We start from the raw sequence: 19,815 nt of genomic DNA, 5'->3' as shown, positions 1-19,815 counted from the left end.
GGGGGGGGGGGGGGGAAATAAAGAATCAAAACTAAATATTGAAGATTATTTCCCCCTGTAAAAAAATTGAACAAAAAATAATTTTTTGCATAAAAGACAACAAAATGCCAACTAAGAAAATCCAGACACCATGCATCACAAAGAAGAAGAACACAACACGCGATGACAGCAAACAGACAAATAACATTTTAAAATCATAAATAAAAGTAAACATCAGAAAACCTAATTTCTTGAGCACAAAATAAAGACAACCCAGATCCAGAAAATTAATTAATCACATAACCCCCCAAAAATCCTCACATCAAGAGATCTTAAGCTAGAAAAACTCTGAAGACAAAGCAAACAAGATCAGAACTTTCAAACCTTGGTATCGAGCATAACAGCACAAAGGATCCCAGTATTCTCCATGGCCTTCCTCAGGTTATCTAGGGTTTCCTGATGATACTCATGAGAGCCATGCGAGAAATTGAACCTAGCAACGTTCATCCCGGCCCTCAGCAGCTTCTCTACCATCTCCACCGACCTCGAAGAGGGTCCCAGCGTGCAGACGATCTTCGTCTTCGGCCTCTTCTGCACGATTTCCGCCATTGAAATTTTTTCTGTACCTGAAAGAAAATGTTAAGCAGGGGAGGGGGCGGAAAATAACTTTTTGGAGAGATGAACAGACCTACGAGATGTCCTTCTCTGCAAAGAATTTATAGGAAGAGGAAGTTGTTGGGGCCAAAGAAAGAATGGAAACGGCTCCGGTGTTGATTAAAAATAAATTGATTTGATCAAAGCGAGGCCCACGTGGCGAGATTTATTTATAAGACAGGGGTACAGAGGTCCTGCAGAGGAGTCATCGGGTTTTCTAGGGTTTTAAGCTGAGCAAATAAGTAAATTTAAAAAAAATACTTTACTTATATAATAATAATTATGAAGATGTCCCAATCTTTGCTCATGCCACCCTGAGAATTATTTATTTTGCGTGAATATGACTTAAGAGATGTAATAATAAAATTATAGGCCTCGAAGTTGAATTGCGAGAAGTCTCGGATTAAGAGGTGGGTTATACAAGTAAAAAGAAAATTCTAGTTTTTAGCTAAAGAGAAATTTTGACAGTTGTTATGGCTGCAAAGGATATAAACCTAAGAAAAGTTTAGTGTCACTTATAGTTAAAAAACATTATTACATAACAAGTTAGGCATTCAAAATAATTTATAGAAATATGTCACATATGAACTCATATATCTGAATATGAAAATGCAAAAAAAGAAATTTTTTTTTTTTTTAGAAAATCATGAAATTTTCAAAAATAAGAAGAGAACTCGTGAGTTAATCGTAAAAGGTTATGTTCTCAATTTTCGTATTTTAGCAGCTCGGAAGAAGAAAAAAAAATCCTCCTGTGTTAAAGAAAGCACCATGCAGTACTGTGCACCTTGAGCTGTCCATTCAGTTGGGCGAGTAATTAATTATGAATTGAATTATTATTTATTGAGTTGATGTGATTTAATTGGGTCAAGGGAGAGAAGGGATACATTAGCTCCCGTGTTGTTCCTGAGGACCATGATACCGATATGGAATAAACCTTGGTCTCCAGAGAACCCTCCATCCAATTGAGGCCGTAGAAAGAGGAGTTTCTAGAAGACTTGCTCTCCAAGATGGTCGTCCATTCGGACGTTGAAGTAAATTGACATCAAGTTTAGTTAGGTATAAGATTCAACAATTTAATGTTAATTTTATGTTATCTCTCATTGATGATTATGAAAAATACCAGGCTTGTTTTTAGTGGCAAAATAAATTATACTAGATGTCGCATCTAGTATTTGTTGTAGTTAAAATAGATTTCAACTTTGTCGCTAGGATATCTAGGGTTTTGTTGTGAGAAATATATTTTTCACGCAAACTCAGTGATTGGTTGGAAATTCTTTGTGCACAAACGACATAATATGCAATTAATTTTAGCATTTGGAGTAGCGAAGGTTTTATTTGATGAGGTGAAATTAAGTTATAAATTTTTTTGGGTTGTTTGCATATATGCTCCTAAATTTTTTCATATTTGCAAATTTACCCTTCAAATCGTAACATTTGCTAAATTATCCCCAGATCTCTCATATTGATTTTGGGCAAAAATACCAAATTGGTATATTTTATTTACCCTTAGTGATAGTTTAGTATATTTTTTTCCGGCGACTTATTCGTATATTATTTTTTCTCTGGTGATATATTGGTATATTTTTTTTCTCCGGCGATAAATAAGCCTCAAATTTGGTAGGACCCGAATTTCTGGCAAAATTTTTTATTGACATCTCACATGATGCGAATGTGGCTGCCAGCGTGGTTCCCAGTGCTAAGTAATTGCAACTAATCCCATCCAAAACCATCCCCTTCTCCATCACTCTCTCCATAAACCCAATAGCTTCATCTATCTTCCCACGTTTCCTCAAGCTCTCCATTAATGAGCCACAAGTCACTACAGCTCGATCCTCATTCCCGTAGTTGCATAAAGTTCCGACTAACACGAAGCAATCGAACACATCAGGCACCGCTCCTTTCGCTAAGAAACCCATCAAAATCTCGCACATTTCTAAAGCTCTCCCTTCTCTTCAAAGCTCATTGATAAAAATCTCGCAAGTCGTCACCGAAAACGATTTGAGCTACCGATGAGGATGTTAAAAGTGTATACATCGAGCTTGACCCGATCTTGGATCATGGTATGGTACCATTGTAGAGCTTGTTGGTGTTAGTTGTGTTTGGCGAAGGCGGAGATGAGAAGGTTGTAGAGGGAGGGGGCGGGTCGAGAGTCGAGGGAGGATTTGAGAAGGTAGAAGGTTTGGGAGGCGTCGAAGAGGCGAGAGGAGCGAGGGAGGGAGGAGAGGGAAGGTAGAGGAGGAGGAGGAGGAAGGAGATTGAGGGGTTAAGGTTTGGGATTGGAGCTAATTTATGACGCTAGAAGTCACGCTAGAAGTCACGTTCACACCACGTGAGACGTCACATGAGAGATTTCGCTGGAAATTTTGGTCCGACCAAATTGGAGGCCAATTTGTCACCGAAAAAAAATAATATACCAATATGTTGCCTGAAAAATATATATACCAAACTGTCACTAAGGGTAAATAAAATATACCAATTTGGTATTTTTTTTTCATTGATTTTGTGTATCCCTACCACTTAAAAACTTTTTAGTTACACAGGACAGTGTTCCAAACTTATTGAAAATTGCGGGCTTATATTTTTTAATATGCAGGATGTGCAGTATAAAAGATTTGAGGGCCGGTACTTGTGGAAAAAATCCTTCTTATTCCCTTTTCCAGAGGCCACAACTTTTAATTGTGCAAAATTGAGTGTTACAATTTTTATATAAATTATATGTTAATTTACATTTTCTAATTACAATATTACATATCAAAACTTATATATAATGCAGCATTTACTTTTATAGATTTATTACTTATATCCAAACAATAGTGAGAGATGTTGTGACCATAATATATAATTTACTCAGCATTTGAATATTTTGTGGTCTCCTTATACAAATTTTTTATTTCTAAGAAATTAGATATCCTTTTGGTGAATTATTTTTTTAAATGCGATCATGATTCATACCCAAGTGTTTCTAGGTCATTGAGAAGTTGAAATAACATAGTATATCATCCTATCCAAGTTTTAATTTTTTAAGAACAGTATATTAATCCTAAAACGAAGAAACTTATTTGAGATGTGGTTAAAATTAATATTAAAGGCTATGAATATTATTATATTTTATATTTGGATTACAAATAGATACATCATGCATGTATGAAAATACAATTTGGCTTTTAAATTTGGATCATCTAAAAATTTGTTTCAATTTGTTATAGAAGAGTACAAGTATTAAGCCCGGGCATATATGAATTATTTCGATTTCTTTTGTTTATATATGTTGGTTTATACGTCTTTCGAATACACTAATTAACCTTCCACGTTGTAATAAAAGAGATGATTTTTATATTTCTTCATAGACTATAACTTAAAGGTCATCTATTACCTGTATGTTTATGAAGGTAGAGATAATGAGCTCCTCTTTTTGGTATGCTATGAGTATAAGAGAACAGAGTTTTTTCTTATATATTAAAGTAGATAGTTTGAGTGATAGCCTTTTTAGATAAATTAAAATCTTAAATTAATAATTAAAAATTAGATAGCTTAACCATCAATCTAAATAAAAATTTATGCTTTATAAAAACTAAAAAATATCTAGGATTTCAATATCCTGATATTTCAATCAATGCTCATTTTTTGTTCACAAAGATTGGAACACGAATAGGATTATGATCTTCCTCCACTTCCTAAAATAGATAGCAGGAAGTTACAGCACCCCCTAGTACTAGGGCTGTAACTTGAAAACCGATAACCGAAAAAATAACCACACCAAAGCCGAACCATAACCGAAAAAATCGAGGAAAGAAAAAAACCGCACCAAACCGCAAAAAAAATAACCGAAAACCGAAAGGTTTGGTTTGGTTTTGGTTTCGGATGTCTGGAAACCGAAACCGAACCGAAAAACCGATTATAAATATTGTAAGGAAATTATATTATTTATAGATATATATTATTAATATACATAAAATTTTATGTAGAAACTTTAAACTTGGGCTTAAATGAAGCCCAAAAAAAAGGATGGCCTTGGCCTGCGTTCCAACATTACTACATAGTCTACATTAGACTTTAATTATATTTCTAGGGCTTCTGAGAATCTGAGTTCCCGTCCATTGCCCCCAAAGTCCCAAACCCAACGAGCTTTTGGTCCTTCGCGCTCCGTCTCGTCCCCTCTCGTCCATCGCCCCGAAATCTAGGGTTCTCCCGTCCATCGGCCCCAAATCTTGGGTTCTCTCGTCACCGGCGAAGAAATCCCTTCTGTCACGTGGTACTGTAGCTTTCCCTTTCCCCAAATGTTGGTCATGGAGGAGCTTGCTGCTGAACTTGAAGTGCTGATCTATCATCTACATGTTTCTGCTTTTCTAGTTTTTCATCGTTTTTTTTTCTTTTCGAAAACTGTTATGTGGCATTGTGGGCTGCCCTTTTTCATTTTTTTTTCTTTTCTTTTCGGAAACGGTTATGTAATATGAGACATTTCTACTTTCTACTTTTCTAGACTTGTTTTCTTTATAGAATAACCGAAAAAAACCGATATAAACTAGAGAAAAACCAAACCGAACTAAACCGAACACAATTGGTTTATGAAAAAATAAGTGAAAAACCAAACCGAACCGAACCAAAAAAATAGATCGGTTTGGTGTTCGGTGTCACCTATTAACCGCACCATTCAAACTGATTAACGGCCCTACCTAGTACTAAGGATATAGGATTTCTCATAGCCATTACACCCTCCTACCTCGCGCATTTTCACACTAATATATAACAGTATTATAATATAATATGTTAAATTACGGGACATTTATAATTTTAGAATTTTTGGGGTATTGTTTGTAAAGTTTTGAGGGTTATTTGTAATTTTTAAAACATTCAAGAGGTTGGTTATAAAGTTTTCAGTTGGCTATTTTGCAAATTTATTATGGGGCTATTTGTAATTTATAAAACATTTAGGTGCCTTTTTATAAATTCTTTAGGAGTGTTTATAATTGTAAAAATTTTCAATGAGTTGTTTGTAAAATTTTTAAGAAGTTTATAACTAATATTTAAAATATTTGGCATGGTGTTTGCTCCTTTAGCAACTTTCATGGGGCTAGCCGTAAAAAATTTTAAATGGCAGCCTTCAAATTTTTCAAAATTATATTTATAGTTTTTGAAAATTTTAAGAGGTTAGTTGTAAAAAATTTTAAGAGTTTATTTGTAAAATGTTAGGGTTCTATTTTTTATTTTTGAACTTTTTAGTGGATTGTTTGAATTTTTTTTAGATTTTCTAAGATTGTTTTTATTTATGGATTTTAAAGGAATAGTTTATAGCTTTCTAAATTTTATGATGTTATTCGTAATTCTTAGATTTCTTAGGATTTATTTTAAAATTTTAGAATTTGAAGATGTTGTTTGTAACTTTCATGCGACTGTTTATACTTTTTAGATTTGGTTGGGTGTTTGTAGTTTTTGAAGCTTTCAAGGGATCATTTGTAATTTTTAAAGGACTTGTTATTTTTTTAACTTTCATTCGGCAAGTTGTAAAAATTTTAATGATCCGTCTATAAAAATTTTAATGAGATATTTATAAATTTTAAAACTTTCAAGGGGCTAGTTGTAAAATCTTTCAAGGAGTTGTTGATAAATTTTAAGAAACTATTTGTAATTTTTAAATTGTCTAGTGAATGATTGTAATTTATGGATTTTAAAGGGGCAATTTATAACTATTTGAATTTCATGATGGTACTGTAATATTCAGAATTTTTGCAAGGATTTATTTATGATGTTCTTAAACTTAAGGATTTTTTATAAATTTATTATTTTGTGTAGGCCTATTTGAAATTTTAGACTCATCAGTCTAATTTAAGTAGTTTATGTTTTTTAGATTTTTATGGTTTTTTTTTATTTTTAGGTTTTGAAGAACATATTATAATCATCTAATCATCAAAAAAATTTATATAAATGAAGGCTTTGATTAATATAATTTTCAAACTAGAATAGTTTTAATTCTATAAGGATTCTTAGTTAAAGAGAATAAGAAAAGAGAGTATTAATTTTTAATGTTATCATGGCAAGTTGTTAATTTTGCTTCTAAAATCTATTCCTTTATACAAATAGGAGGAGCAGAGAATTCCTATTCATGCTACAGTAAATTCAACAGTAAAATATTCACTGTGGCATGAACAGCAACAGTACCACTGTAGCACATTGGAACACTGTAGCAATTCCGAAAAATATGAGATACTGTACCAATCCGAGGAACTTACAGTTGCTATTATGAAAAGCACTATTATCACTGTAGCACACGGGATACCGTAGCATTTTCAAAATGCGAGATACTATAGCAATTCAAACTTACTGTAGCATTTAAGAAACACGATTGCTGTAGCATAATAAAATTTATCATCATGCTTTGCACGGACCGCAAACTAGTAGTATATTAATTCCCAAAACCAAGAAACCTGTTTGTGGTGTGGTTAAAATTAATGTTAAAGGCTACAAATATTATTATAATAGTGTATTTGGAATACAAATAGATACATTATACATCATACTCCTTTTAAAAGTACGAAATCGGGAAAATCTTTTCATGGTCAATATTACCCTTAATTTTTTTAAAAAATATTAAATTGTTACCCTAATCTATAGTAGTTATCTCATCTTTTTTGAATTGGTAATTAAATGATTTATCTTATTCATAATGAGACTTAACATGTTATTTGATAAAGATATACATTTAATGTAATTCCTTTACTTATTTCAGTTTGCAAAAAAATTAAAAAAACATATGCTAGCTAACACCTAAAAGTTTTTCAACTTTGTATAAAATATCCTTCAAGTTTTTTAAATTGTAAAAACACCCCTACAAATTCAAAATTTTATTAAAACATCTTGAAAATTATAATTTTTACTTATTGTAATTCAATAAGAAATCTGAAAAACATATACAAGCTAGAAATTAAAAGTTTTTTTACTTTGAAGAAAGTATCTTGTAAGTTTTAAAATTTTGCAAAAACACCCCTAAAAATTCAAAATTTATATAAAAACCTTAAAACTTTCAAACTTATAATCACACTAAAAACCTACAAATAATACAAACAACCCTCGAAAATTTATGGAATTTGTAATTAACACTAAACTTTTTATAAATTTGTCACGCCCCGCTTCCCAAAACACCAGGGAATCGGGACGCAAGCAAGCCCGCGACGTATTAGGTTGAGTAGAAATAAATAAATAAACTCTTTCTACTCAATCTAATACGCTAAGCGTCAAAAATATAATATACAATGCGAAGTCACAGGTCCCCGATCACACATAGCAAGAGTATAATGAACAACTCAGAATGGAAAAGATACATATCACAAATAGAATATCATCCAGGACACAGAGTTAGGTCAAACACACCCTTATTACAAAACGGTCCAACTAAAAATATAAAAATACATAGTCCAATAGAAATAAAAGGAAAGTACTGCTAAAACAACTAAATCCAACATCAGACTAAATAAAGTAAGGTTCTGCAAAAGAGATCTAGCGCTCGTCAACTATTACAGAAATAAAAGTCTAAGCTTCAGATTATTCTTCTGATCCATCTGGAAGACCTTACTGCTACAAATCATCTGGCTCCTGTACTATCCCGAACTGAGGCTGCTCATCTCCTAAATCTGACGTACACCAGAGAAAAACAGGTGTACGTCAGCGTGTGTGTGACACACGGCAAGATCCCACAGAAAGAAATAGGAACGATCGAACGACCAAAGCAAAAACAGTAATAATAGTAAAAGAAACATGCTACTGGAATACTTAAATGCAATCTACCACTAGAATATAATAATCAGGAGTATCCAAGAAAGTCAACCAAGTAACAAGTCGATCATGCAGCCAGCGATCATAATAACCATCCAAGTATAGGGTCATACACTAGATAGAATTAATACTTAAAAATCTACAACTCGAGACGTAGTACGTCGAGCGAAATAATCCAAACAAGGAAACCCTCATGTATATACCATATGTCCTAAATTGTAGATAATTAAATATTAATCCTGATCTATGTATGAAAAGAAATATAACTGGTCTGTATCTCACAACAACTCGAAATCATCCAAGTAACGGCCATGTAACTAGCCATCTTATAACAGGTCACTGGTTCACATCTCACACAGAGTCAAAGTTCACGTTATCGGATATCTGATTAACGACCACATCTCACTAGTACCTTAGACCCGCCCCAGTGCGAAACGATTCACTGGTGCGTGCCTGGAAATAATCAATAATTACAATATCACCGCTCCTCAGATCCACCCCAGTGCGAAACGATTCACTGGTGCAATCCTGGAAATAAATAATACACATCTGATCACTGTTCTCAGACCCACCCCAGTGCGAAACTTTTCACTGGTGCGAGCCTGGAAATACAACACACATACGATCACATGAACAAAGACTTTCCCACTCCAACTCTTCTTGCTTTTCTAAGTCAATACAACACCTGTCTCTAGGTCACACAAGGCCACTATGGTCATGACTGCTAACGATTCTCAATCACAGCAAGGCAATAGTAATGTAACAATTCATGTGCAATAATATCATGACATATCATGTAATAATGATTTGTTATAGTATATATATATATACATATATATATGAAAATAGTAATATTATAATGCACTAGAAATGATAAGAAGAAATCCTACAGTCAAGTCCGAAGATAGATAGATCAATGCAGAATAAAGAAACAACTACTAACTATCGAATAGGAAGTATACACACTAAACAAGGAAGCGATCCAACCAAGGAAATATAGAAAATAATCATAAGTATAATGACGACATAACAAGGAATCCTACGACGTCAACGGGGAGAATCTCAAGATCTAGTTCCATTGTAGATAGGTCGGCACAGGAAACGAGAAGCGACTTCGGATTCAATTTCGAATAATTGAGCAATAGAATGAATGAAAGAGTCTAAACAAATCATCCTAAGTGAAGAGGGGCTCAAATCAGGATTGTCAATAAATCAGGACGTTAATCTCCCCTCCCTATTTTAGTGAGAACGGCGAAATCACCTACAAGAATAAAGTCGGTTCATCTCCACAATTTGGAGGAAATCAAGACGTATAGCCGACACAAAAATGAAACCAAATACATAGGCACGAAGGCCATCCACCGCAATGATACACAGCCATAAATGAGTCAACGAATACAATACAAGGCCATCAATAATATACAAGGCCAGCAATTAATTATACAAGGCTACAAACAATAATACGTTTCCCGGCAGCGAATTGCAAAGCAAACCTGTATGGAATTCTAGGCTAATACATTCAAGCAGAAGTATAAGGAAGCACGACAAAGATGTGATATCAGACAATAACGCGAATCAAATGACTAATCACATGAAATATAATTACGGGTCTCAATATGACATGAACATGACTGTATGGGATAACTATGAATCGAACGTGCATGTATAGTATAATAAATTCTTTTAAAATATCTATTATTATAATTACTCAAAATAAACCATTTAATTTTAAACTAACCTTTAAAAATAATTGGCTTATTAATTCCAAAATAATCCTTTACAAAATAATTTCCTTTAAATTATTTCTAATCATAAAATCATAAATCTATTTATTTAAAAGTCCTTTTACAAAATAGTTTCTTAAAATATTTTCTCATTATAAATTAATTCTAAAACAATCTTTAAATGTTTATTTTTAATATTATTCTCCTAAAAATAATTTCTTTTAAAAATATTTCTCACAATAATTATTCTAAAAATATTCTTTAAAAATATTCTTTTCTTTTTCAAAACAACACCTCATAATTAATATTGTTCATCAAACAATCTCACGCAGATATATCACAACATACAACATGATCATAATACAGTCTAAACATGCATATAATTAATTCGCAGATCTAAAATTAAATTGACAAATCAAGAGAAGTAGGATCTTGCCTGCGAGGCCAATGGGGCCTGATGACGAGCGGCGGGGCTGATGTGGACGCGGCGTGTGGCGATTGAGGCGACGTTGACAGCGGTTTGGATCTGGTTCAGGCACGGATGTTCAGTGTGGTCGTCGACGTCAAGTCGAAGGGGTTGATGTTTGCGAGCGGCTAAGGGCCGCATGTGGTTGGCGGGGGCGCTGGGTGGGCTCACGGCCAGCTGCCGGCCGTCGGCGACGAGCAAGGAGGCGGAGGAGGAGAGAGGCTCGGCGCGGTTGCTGGAGCTCGAGCGGAGGCTGCGTCGTCGGAGTAGTGGCTCAGCGGCGAAGCTTTGGTGGCGGCTTCAAGCGTGGTGAGGCGCGCGCGGGTCAAAGGGAAGGAGCGGTGGTCTGAGGGTTTCAGAGGGGAGGCGACGGTGGAAGAGGAGGCCGTTGGAGTTGGTTCAGAGGGCTGAGGGCGCGCCGCTGTTCGAGGCGGCGGGCGAGGGGTGAGTTCGACGGGGGCTGCAGGGCGTCCGTCGGAGGAGGAGCGGTGGCTTGCGGGTGGCGGCGTGGAGCTCAGGTGGAGGCGAGTTCGAGGAGGTTGCTGGGTCGGCGGTCTGAGGTCGGGGATCGGCGCTTGGGGGCGTGCCTCACGCGAGGTGGTGCACGGCGTGTAGGCAGCGACGGGGCGATGGCTCGGGTTGCGAAGGACGAGCTCGCCGGCGGCTGGCGGAGGAGGAGGCAGGGGATGAGGAGGCGGCGCTGGTGGAGCTCGTGGAGGGGGTCTCGGAGCTGGGCCGGCGATGGATAGCACAGAGGGCGGCGGCGTCGGCGGCAGCTCGTCGGATTTAAGGAAGAGGAGAGGGAGAAGGGGATGAGCTGGTTGATTTGAAGAGAGAGAGAGAGAGAGAGAGAGAGAGCAGAGAGAGGGGATTATTTTAAAGAGAGAGGAAAAGAGCTCGTGAGTGAGAGAGAGAGCACGAGGGATTAAAAAAAAGAAGGGGGAAAAACACGAGGAGGGAATTGCGGGATTGGAGAGAGAAAAGAACGGCGGAGAATTTAATGAGAGAGATTGTGCGGGATAGGATGGTTGGGAGGACGTGGGTTGAGAGCTAGGGGGAAACACGAGGCGGAGGGGTATACAGAGTGAACACCGATGAGAGGAAAAACACAAGGAAAAATACCCCCTTAAATAATTAAAAAAAATATCATAAAATTTATTTAAAATAAATATTAAAATTTATGTTCAAAATAATAGTAACAATAATGAATAATTAACTATTAATTTAAAAATTTTACCGAACAGCTAAATTTATAATTAGCAAAACTATTAAAATATTATAATACTGTATTTTTAAATCATAGGAAATTGGGGAAAATACAAATACTCTTTTAGAATAATAATATTTAATATTTAAATACCAAAAAATTTTATTCAAATCAAAATCGAAAATCACGGTCCTTACAAAATTGCAAAATAAAACCCTCAAAATTATAAAATTTACAAAAATCCTAATAATTTCCAACCTAACTGTACATTAAAAATATAAGAATTACAAATATCCCCTACATAATTTATAATTTATAGAAATCACCCTTAAAATTTTAAAAATTATAAATAAACACTCATAATTCAAATTTTACAGACGACACCCTAAGAATTATAAACTCATTAGTAAATTAAAAACATAAGAATTATAAATAGTCTATAAACAATTTAAAATCTATACAAAAGGCCTATAAGTTCAAAGAATTACAAAAAAACCCATAAAATTCATAATTTATAAAAAACATCATGAGAATTTCTAACGTATAGACATTAAAATAAATATGCAAAATTACTAACAACCCCTAGAAAATTAAAAATTTACAAAAAATATCATACTTCCTTTAAAAATATTGGTTTAGGAAAAACTTTTCATGGTCAATATTACCCATAACTTTTTTGGAGAGAATATAACTAATTAAAAATCTATTAAATTTAAAATTAATAAAAACACCCTTAAAGTTTAGTACATTGCAAATTACCCCTCCAAAGTTTAAAAAATTTTAATAATTTTTTGTAATTCATTGATTTCAATGTAATGTTTAATAGTTTTGTGTATTTATAAATTAGAAAATTTTAGGGTATTTTTTTATAATTTTTAAAACTGTTGAGTGTGTTTCTTTTGTAGTTTTCTAATTTTAATTATGTTTTTAATGTAATATATAGATACGTCAATTAACAATGATATTGAAGAGTAAGTTGTTCTTAAGATGTATTCGGCCACACATCACTATTCTTAAGCAATATAGTTTATATATACAGAATTTTTCAGACAATCTATATAGTGGTTAAAAGGATTTTGACTTTAATGTATTATTTTTTATAAATTATATTTTATGTGAACCCACCATATAATTTTGTCTGTGATTATCATAAATTTAATACGTTTGATTGATTGACTATATAGGTATATAGACCATATATTACTTTACTTTCTCACATGAACTAATATTTGGTGCTTAATAATTTAAATTATTATTTTTAAATTTAATATAAAGAGGATCTCTAATAACATTTATTTATTTATTTATCTATAGGATAATACAATCTCAATTCCTATGTTTTGTTTGAGATTTATTCTATAGTTATGCGTATCAAATTAGTAACTAAAATAATAATTATTCGTGCTTAAATTATGATGATTGTAGTTGGTCACTCACTATAAAATTTTCATGAAGATATATATCTTACTTTCTATATATAGTTATCCGCATTGCCCATGTATATTTTATAAATTAGTTATTAATTTTACATATTAAATTACTTTTTCTTTGTAGAAATTTCTTCTTTAACTTTTGGATTGTATAATCACTATATCATCATTCCAGAAGAGAAAGGACCTCACTCTAAATGGCTTCAAACAAATATTTGAGTCGAACTGAATTATATACTATTTGTTACCATGTGTATATATTTTTTTAAGAAAACTATGTCAACACTTTTTAAACAGAAGAAACTATTCTAACCTCTGATATTATAAAAACTAAATATAGTCAAGTGAGTGATTAGCAAACGAGGACTTATATTAGAAAAGCGTGAATAATAGGATAAAAAGAAAATGTAATGACATTGCCAATAATACTACCAATAGCAAACTATAAATGTAAAATTAACCTATTTTGTGGAACCAAACTACTAGTCATAAGCATCGAGGTTTCTATATATTTTTTTGTAATTTATTAAAAGGGTCATATAATCTTATATAATAAAATTGATTTAATACTGAATAGTAGCATCGTTGTAATAATATCGTTATTAGGAAAAATTCTTCATGAACAAGTATATTCTTACGATATATAAGCTATACACTCCAAACTCTTATGTCTTCTATAGAGCCAAAAAATTTGAATACGAGCCTCTAAGATTTTGTTCTCACAACAGTAAAATCTAGTTAGCATATGTATTCTAGATGAGTTATATATCTTATATACAATACAATTGTCCTAGGCAAGTGAGTTATAATAGTAATTTTCGTTCACATCGTTTGGAACAATATTTGATAGGGACCTTGCATCAAAGAAAAAAGAAATTTTTATATTTAGAGTACATGATGAAATATATCATAATCTCTTTGCTTTAATTTTGCAAGAAAATAATTCCTTATACTTTTAGTTTTACTTCTATGGTTTAGAAAATGAGCTATAAAATTGAATGAGAATATTAGATAATGTAAATATGAGTAAAACCATAACTAAAAGTTAATGTGAATATGAGTCAAACTACAACTAAAAATTTAATGGACATATTGCTAGTAAATTCACATACAAAATTCTTTTACGAATTGAATGATCATTCATCTTTTGAAGACTTCAAGATACTAATAAACAAAGATGTTATATTAGATCAATGTGTTTATAACTCACAAATAGTGGATCATGTGACCACAGTCTGGGTTGAAGGAAACAATGACAATGTTTCATTTGAGAGAGAGATTATTGAGTTGATGATCAATCCCACAAAAAACTTTATTTTCTTTTTTATTTTTATTTTAGTTTTATCAATTTAAATAATCATGATATTCAACCACGTGCATTGCACGTGCATCTCAACTAGTGTATGAAAATATTTATGAAAATAACAATTTGGCTTTTAAATTTGGATCATCTGAAAAATTTGCTTCCGTTTGTAATAGAAGTGTATTATAATGAATTTTTTCAAATTACATTATCAAAATTATAATATCTGTGTTGTCTAGAACTTAGAAGTATTGAGGTAATTGCATCATCTTATCTTATAAATTAAAGTGAAATTGTTTGATACTCGTTCGATTTGAATCATGAATATATACGTCATACATGCACGAAGATATGTTTGAAAATATGATTTGTGGCTTTTCGATTTGGATCATCTGAAAATTGGGTTCCATTTATAATAGAAAAGTATCATTTATAATAGAAGAGTATTATTGTAAACTTATCAAATTGCATTATTAAGATTATAATATCTGAGTTGTTAGAATTTAGAAGTATTGAGGTAATTGAATCATCTTATAAATTAAAGTCAAATTGTTTGATCATATATGATTACCAAATATTTTTTTTATTTTTTTATTAGCTTATATGAATGTTTCTATAATCCATTTATATATAGTAACTTTTCATAAAGTACGTCAATATGAAATTAGTTCTTATTTTTCTTATCAAATGTATACATTTCAATACCCTATGATATGATTTAGTTACATGTGTGACTCCGGGGTCATTGTATTTACACAAATAATCCTAAGATTGCTAATTGTATTCACCGCAAAGTTGGCCATCACTCAACACCATTTGTCCTTTTTTCTTTTCTTTTGCTGATATGCCAATTAGCATAATATGGAATTCCTAAAATGCTCCTTTTAGGGCCTGTTTGTTTCGCCAAAAAATGCAGAAAGTGGGGGAAAATGGGGGAAAATAAAATAATTTTTGATGTTTTCCTCCACTTTCAGAGGTTTGGTTCGTCAAAGCTATAAAAGAAAGTGGGGGAAAGTATGAGCTGTCACTATATTATTGGTTGATGTGAGTAATTTTTGATGTTTTCCTCCACTTTCCTTGTTTAGATTTTTTTCTTGTGTTTGGTTCATTCTTAAAAGTTGGGGAAAAAAGATGAGATGAGATGAGATGAGATGAGTTGTCACCATATTATTGGATGATGAGATGATGAGATGAGATGAGATGAGATGAGTTGTCACCATATTATTGGATGATGAGATGAGATGAGTTTTCCTTTGCAATCCTTGTTTTTTTGGAGGAAAGTGATGGAAGGAAATTTTAATGAGATGTGATGAGTTGTCACCATATTATTGGATGATGTGAGTAATTTTTAAAGATGATAGAAAATAAAGAAAAGTGGGGGAAAGTGAGTTAGATGAGTTGATTGATGTGACTCATTTCTTGTGTTTTGTTTATTTTTAAAAGTATGAGATGAGATGTGGTGGGATGAGTTGTCACAATATTATTGGAGGAAAGTGAAGAAAGTGAAGAAAAGTGGGTTTTGGAAAGTGGGGGAAAGTGAAAAAATGAAGGAAAGTGGGTTTTGGAATGTGGGGGAAACGAAACAAACAGGCCCTTACAGTGAGGTATCCTGAGGTACGTTGTAATTACACCCTTAACCCCCCGGATCTACATATCCACTGAATAAACCTGAAGAGAAGTTAACTCTGCTTTTTATTTCTTTTTTTGCTTTTCCTTTCTTATGCTAAGGGGCTGTTTGTTTGCACGATTTGACAAGCTAAATAGGTGGAAGGCATTAAAATGTGGGGCATGTACTCAGCTTTACCGCGTTTACATTGTTTGGTTGCTATTTCAAATATAGTGTAAATCGCTGACGTCGTAGGGGTTGTGATGATATGTCAAGGTAAAACAAGTTCCTCCAAAAACTAGTTGATTTGGCTAGAAAGCTGAGACTCTTGTCAGAATAATTGATTAACAATGTGATTAATCACCTAACCCCTCTAATAGTTACCTCCTCTTCCAATCTCTCATCCATCTCTTTTTCTTTTTCATCCGCTCTTTATTTGATGCCGACAATCTTGAGCTCCACTTCCTTCAGGTTGTGGTAGGGCAATCGACAAGGTTTGTGAGATTTAAAAGGGGATTGATGTTGGATATTTTATTTAAGAAAAAGGCAATTTAACATGTTTTACATATTTTATTTTTCTCGGCAATTAATACGTGCATAATGGCTATATAATTATGACAAACGTTACGGAATTAATTACGGGTTTTGTAACGGCTTTTCCAACCATATATATATATATATATATATATATATCCGTATGTTGAGCTCAAAATAATAAGGAAAAATATACAACAAGTTTCTCTTGTTTTTCTTCTTCCCTACATATTATTTTCATCTACATCTTAGTTTTATTTTATGGGCAACTTCCTTCATCTGAGCTGAAGCTCTGCACTCTCGCCCGAGTGCAGAGGCCGGTCATTTTCGAAGGCATTTACCGCTAGGGGGGAGGGAACCATCTGCGCCAGGGTGATAGGCGGGTTCTCAATCTTCTAGGGCAGTGAATACACGACTGCTCCCGTCAGGCCAGATTTAATTATTTATTTTATTCGGATTTATTTCATGCTATAATTTTAATTATTTGATAAATTTTCAACAATCTAGAAGATTGAAAAGTTTATAGCTTTTGATTTAAATCCGAAAAAATTATTTTTAAAGTTACTGTTCATTGGAATAGTCTAGTGTTCATCCGAAAAAATTCATCTTTTCTGTTACTGTTGATTTAGATCTATTCATATATCTGCTGTTAACATTGCTTAAAAAAATATTGTTTTCGGTTACTGTTCACCCAAAAATATTGTTCGTAAAAATCATGGTAATTGTGTATTTACTGTTCATTTAAAAAGTTACTGTTCAGAAAAAAATTACTGCTAATTGCTTGATTATCTATTAATTGTTAAAAAAAGGAAAAAATTCAGTTATGTTACTGTTCATCCGAGACCGTTATTGTTCATCTGAGACCGTTACTGTTCATTCAATTTAATTATTATAGTCAAATAGTTACTATAATAGATTAATTACTATTAATTGTTATTAACTAGTAATTAATCTAATTTATTGATGCAATTAATTGCTTTTAATTGCTGTTAATTATTTCTGTTCAAATTTAATTTGAAGTTAATCCGAAATAATTTTAAATATGTAATTAACGGTTTTAATTATTGATAAATACTACATTTATTGTATTTATTTAATTGCTGTTAATTAAAAATAAAAACTATTCTGTTCATTTGTTTTAAGAACGGTACTGTTCAATTTTATAAAAAAAAGTGTTACTGTTCATTTAAAAACAGTTTTTTTAATGTTCATTTAAAAAAAATCTGCTTAATGCTTACATAGAGCACGGTTCATCAGATTATTATTCTTCTTTGTTCATAAAAATACAATTACTGTTCTATGAAAAATTTGGTTTCTAAAACCTATTTTATATATGTAAGAATCCTCTAAAACTTACCCTTCTCCCCTTGTGCCAGTGAATATGTACGCTTTTGTAATGTTTAATGAAACATGTCTATGAAATTTGTATCAGTGTACTTATTATTTTTTCTTGAAAGCCTCATATACATGGTTTTGACAAGTGAACAAAATCTGGATATATATATGCTTTGAAGTATTTAAATTTTTTCATGGTTTAATGCCTTTATTTCTTTAAGCTATCAATATGGTGCCTTCTATTAATAATTTCATACTTTGGAGTGTTTATGCATCTAATAAGCTTAGTACAGAAGGTGGTAAAAGTGAATGCAAATTTATTTAGTACAGAAGGTGGTAAAAGTGAATGCAAATTTGTTCAGTAACTTATGTGATAGTTGTCTGGAGCAGATGAGTTTTTGCTCTCAAGACATGAAAATCATGAGGTTCGAACATCAATAGGTAAACGGTTTACCTATTGATGTTCGAACCTCATGATTTTCATGTCTTGAGAGCAAAAACTCATCTGCTGCAGACAACTATCACATAAGTTACTGAACAAATTTGCATTCACTTTTACCACCTTATGCAAATTTGTTTACCGTAAACCCCTCATCGACCTTATCCAACATATGTTTGCAGTATAATTGCTTGGCAAATTAAATACTTGCAGGAAATATTTTAAAGTTTCTATATTCTGCTAAGGAACAAAAATTCATTGAGTGAACCGATTCAAGTTTTCTTGGATTAGTTGGTATCTAAGGCAAGGTTTAGGGATTGCGTAACGCACTTTGCAAGGAACAAGGTACTTAATTGATCTTTGATTAACCTCTAGTACTATCCTTACCTGGCTAACTACCCGGGTAAAACTTTAATCTTTTCACTTAAGGAGTTTTTGGTTAGGAATAAGAGGAACCAGAATTATGAGAAAAATTCATATGCATTTATTTAATTACGCTTCTTGCATCATATATTACTTAATGATAAATGATCAATATATGAGCGAACCAAATCAAAGAGGTGCATCTTTTAAAATTATATTTTATATGGTGGATTATATTTCAAATCTTCAAATGTAAAATTCATCTCTTTTATTGCGTTATGTTGGATATTTATTAAGAAAAGGTAATTTTGCCTTTGTGTTTTAGTCCCACATCGGAAAATTGAAAAGAATAATCTCTCCCTCAACCCTATAAATACAACCTATTTTCTTTTTGTGATTTATTGATTTATTGATTACTGAGTTTTCAGTTAATATTGCCTGGGGGGGGGGGACTGTTGGATATTTTATTTAAGAAAAAGACAAATTCACATGTTTTACATATTTTATTTTCCTCGGCAATTAATACGTGCATAATGGCTATATAATTATGAAAAACGTTACGGAATTAATAACGGGTTTTATAACGTCTTTTCCAACCTTATATATATATCCGTATGTTGAGCTCAAAATAATAAGGAAAAATATACAACAAGTTTCTCTTGTTTTTCTTCTTCCCTACATATTATTTCCATCTACATATTAGTTTTATTTTATGGGCAACTTCCTTCATCTGAGCTGAAGCTCTGCACTCTCGCCCGAGTGCAGAGGCCGGTCGTTTTCGGGGGCTTTTACCGCTAGGAGGGAGGGAATCATCTGCGCCAGGGCGATAGACGGGTTCTCAATCTTCTAGGGCAGTGAATACACGACTGTTCCCGTCAGGCCAGAGTTAATTGTTTATTTTATTCGGATTTATTTCATGCTATAATTTTAATTATTTGATAAATTTCCAACAATTGAGTTGTTAGAATTTTATTTTGGTCTATTTGCACTTGGTGCCCCAAAGTTCGT

At 32.8% G+C, this 19,815-nt stretch overlaps 1 protein-coding gene across 1 annotated transcript in view; it reads right to left on the bottom strand.

Annotated features, from left to right (window-relative positions):
- Positions 1-661, bottom strand: part of LOC109849897 (pyruvate kinase, cytosolic isozyme) — an 8,053-nt gene extending 7,392 nt beyond the window's left edge. The window contains 1 exon segment of the mRNA XM_020419782.1: positions 364-661. Within this exon segment, the coding sequence (XP_020275371.1) occupies positions 364-588 (225 nt within the window). The 5' untranslated portion in view covers positions 589-661.

Source organism: Asparagus officinalis, chromosome 7 (assembly GCF_001876935.1).
Source record: "Asparagus officinalis chromosome 7, Aspof.V1, whole genome shotgun sequence".
Taxonomy (NCBI): Eukaryota; Viridiplantae; Streptophyta; class Magnoliopsida; order Asparagales; family Asparagaceae; genus Asparagus; species Asparagus officinalis.
This window is presented reverse-complemented; position numbering and strand designations above follow the sequence as displayed.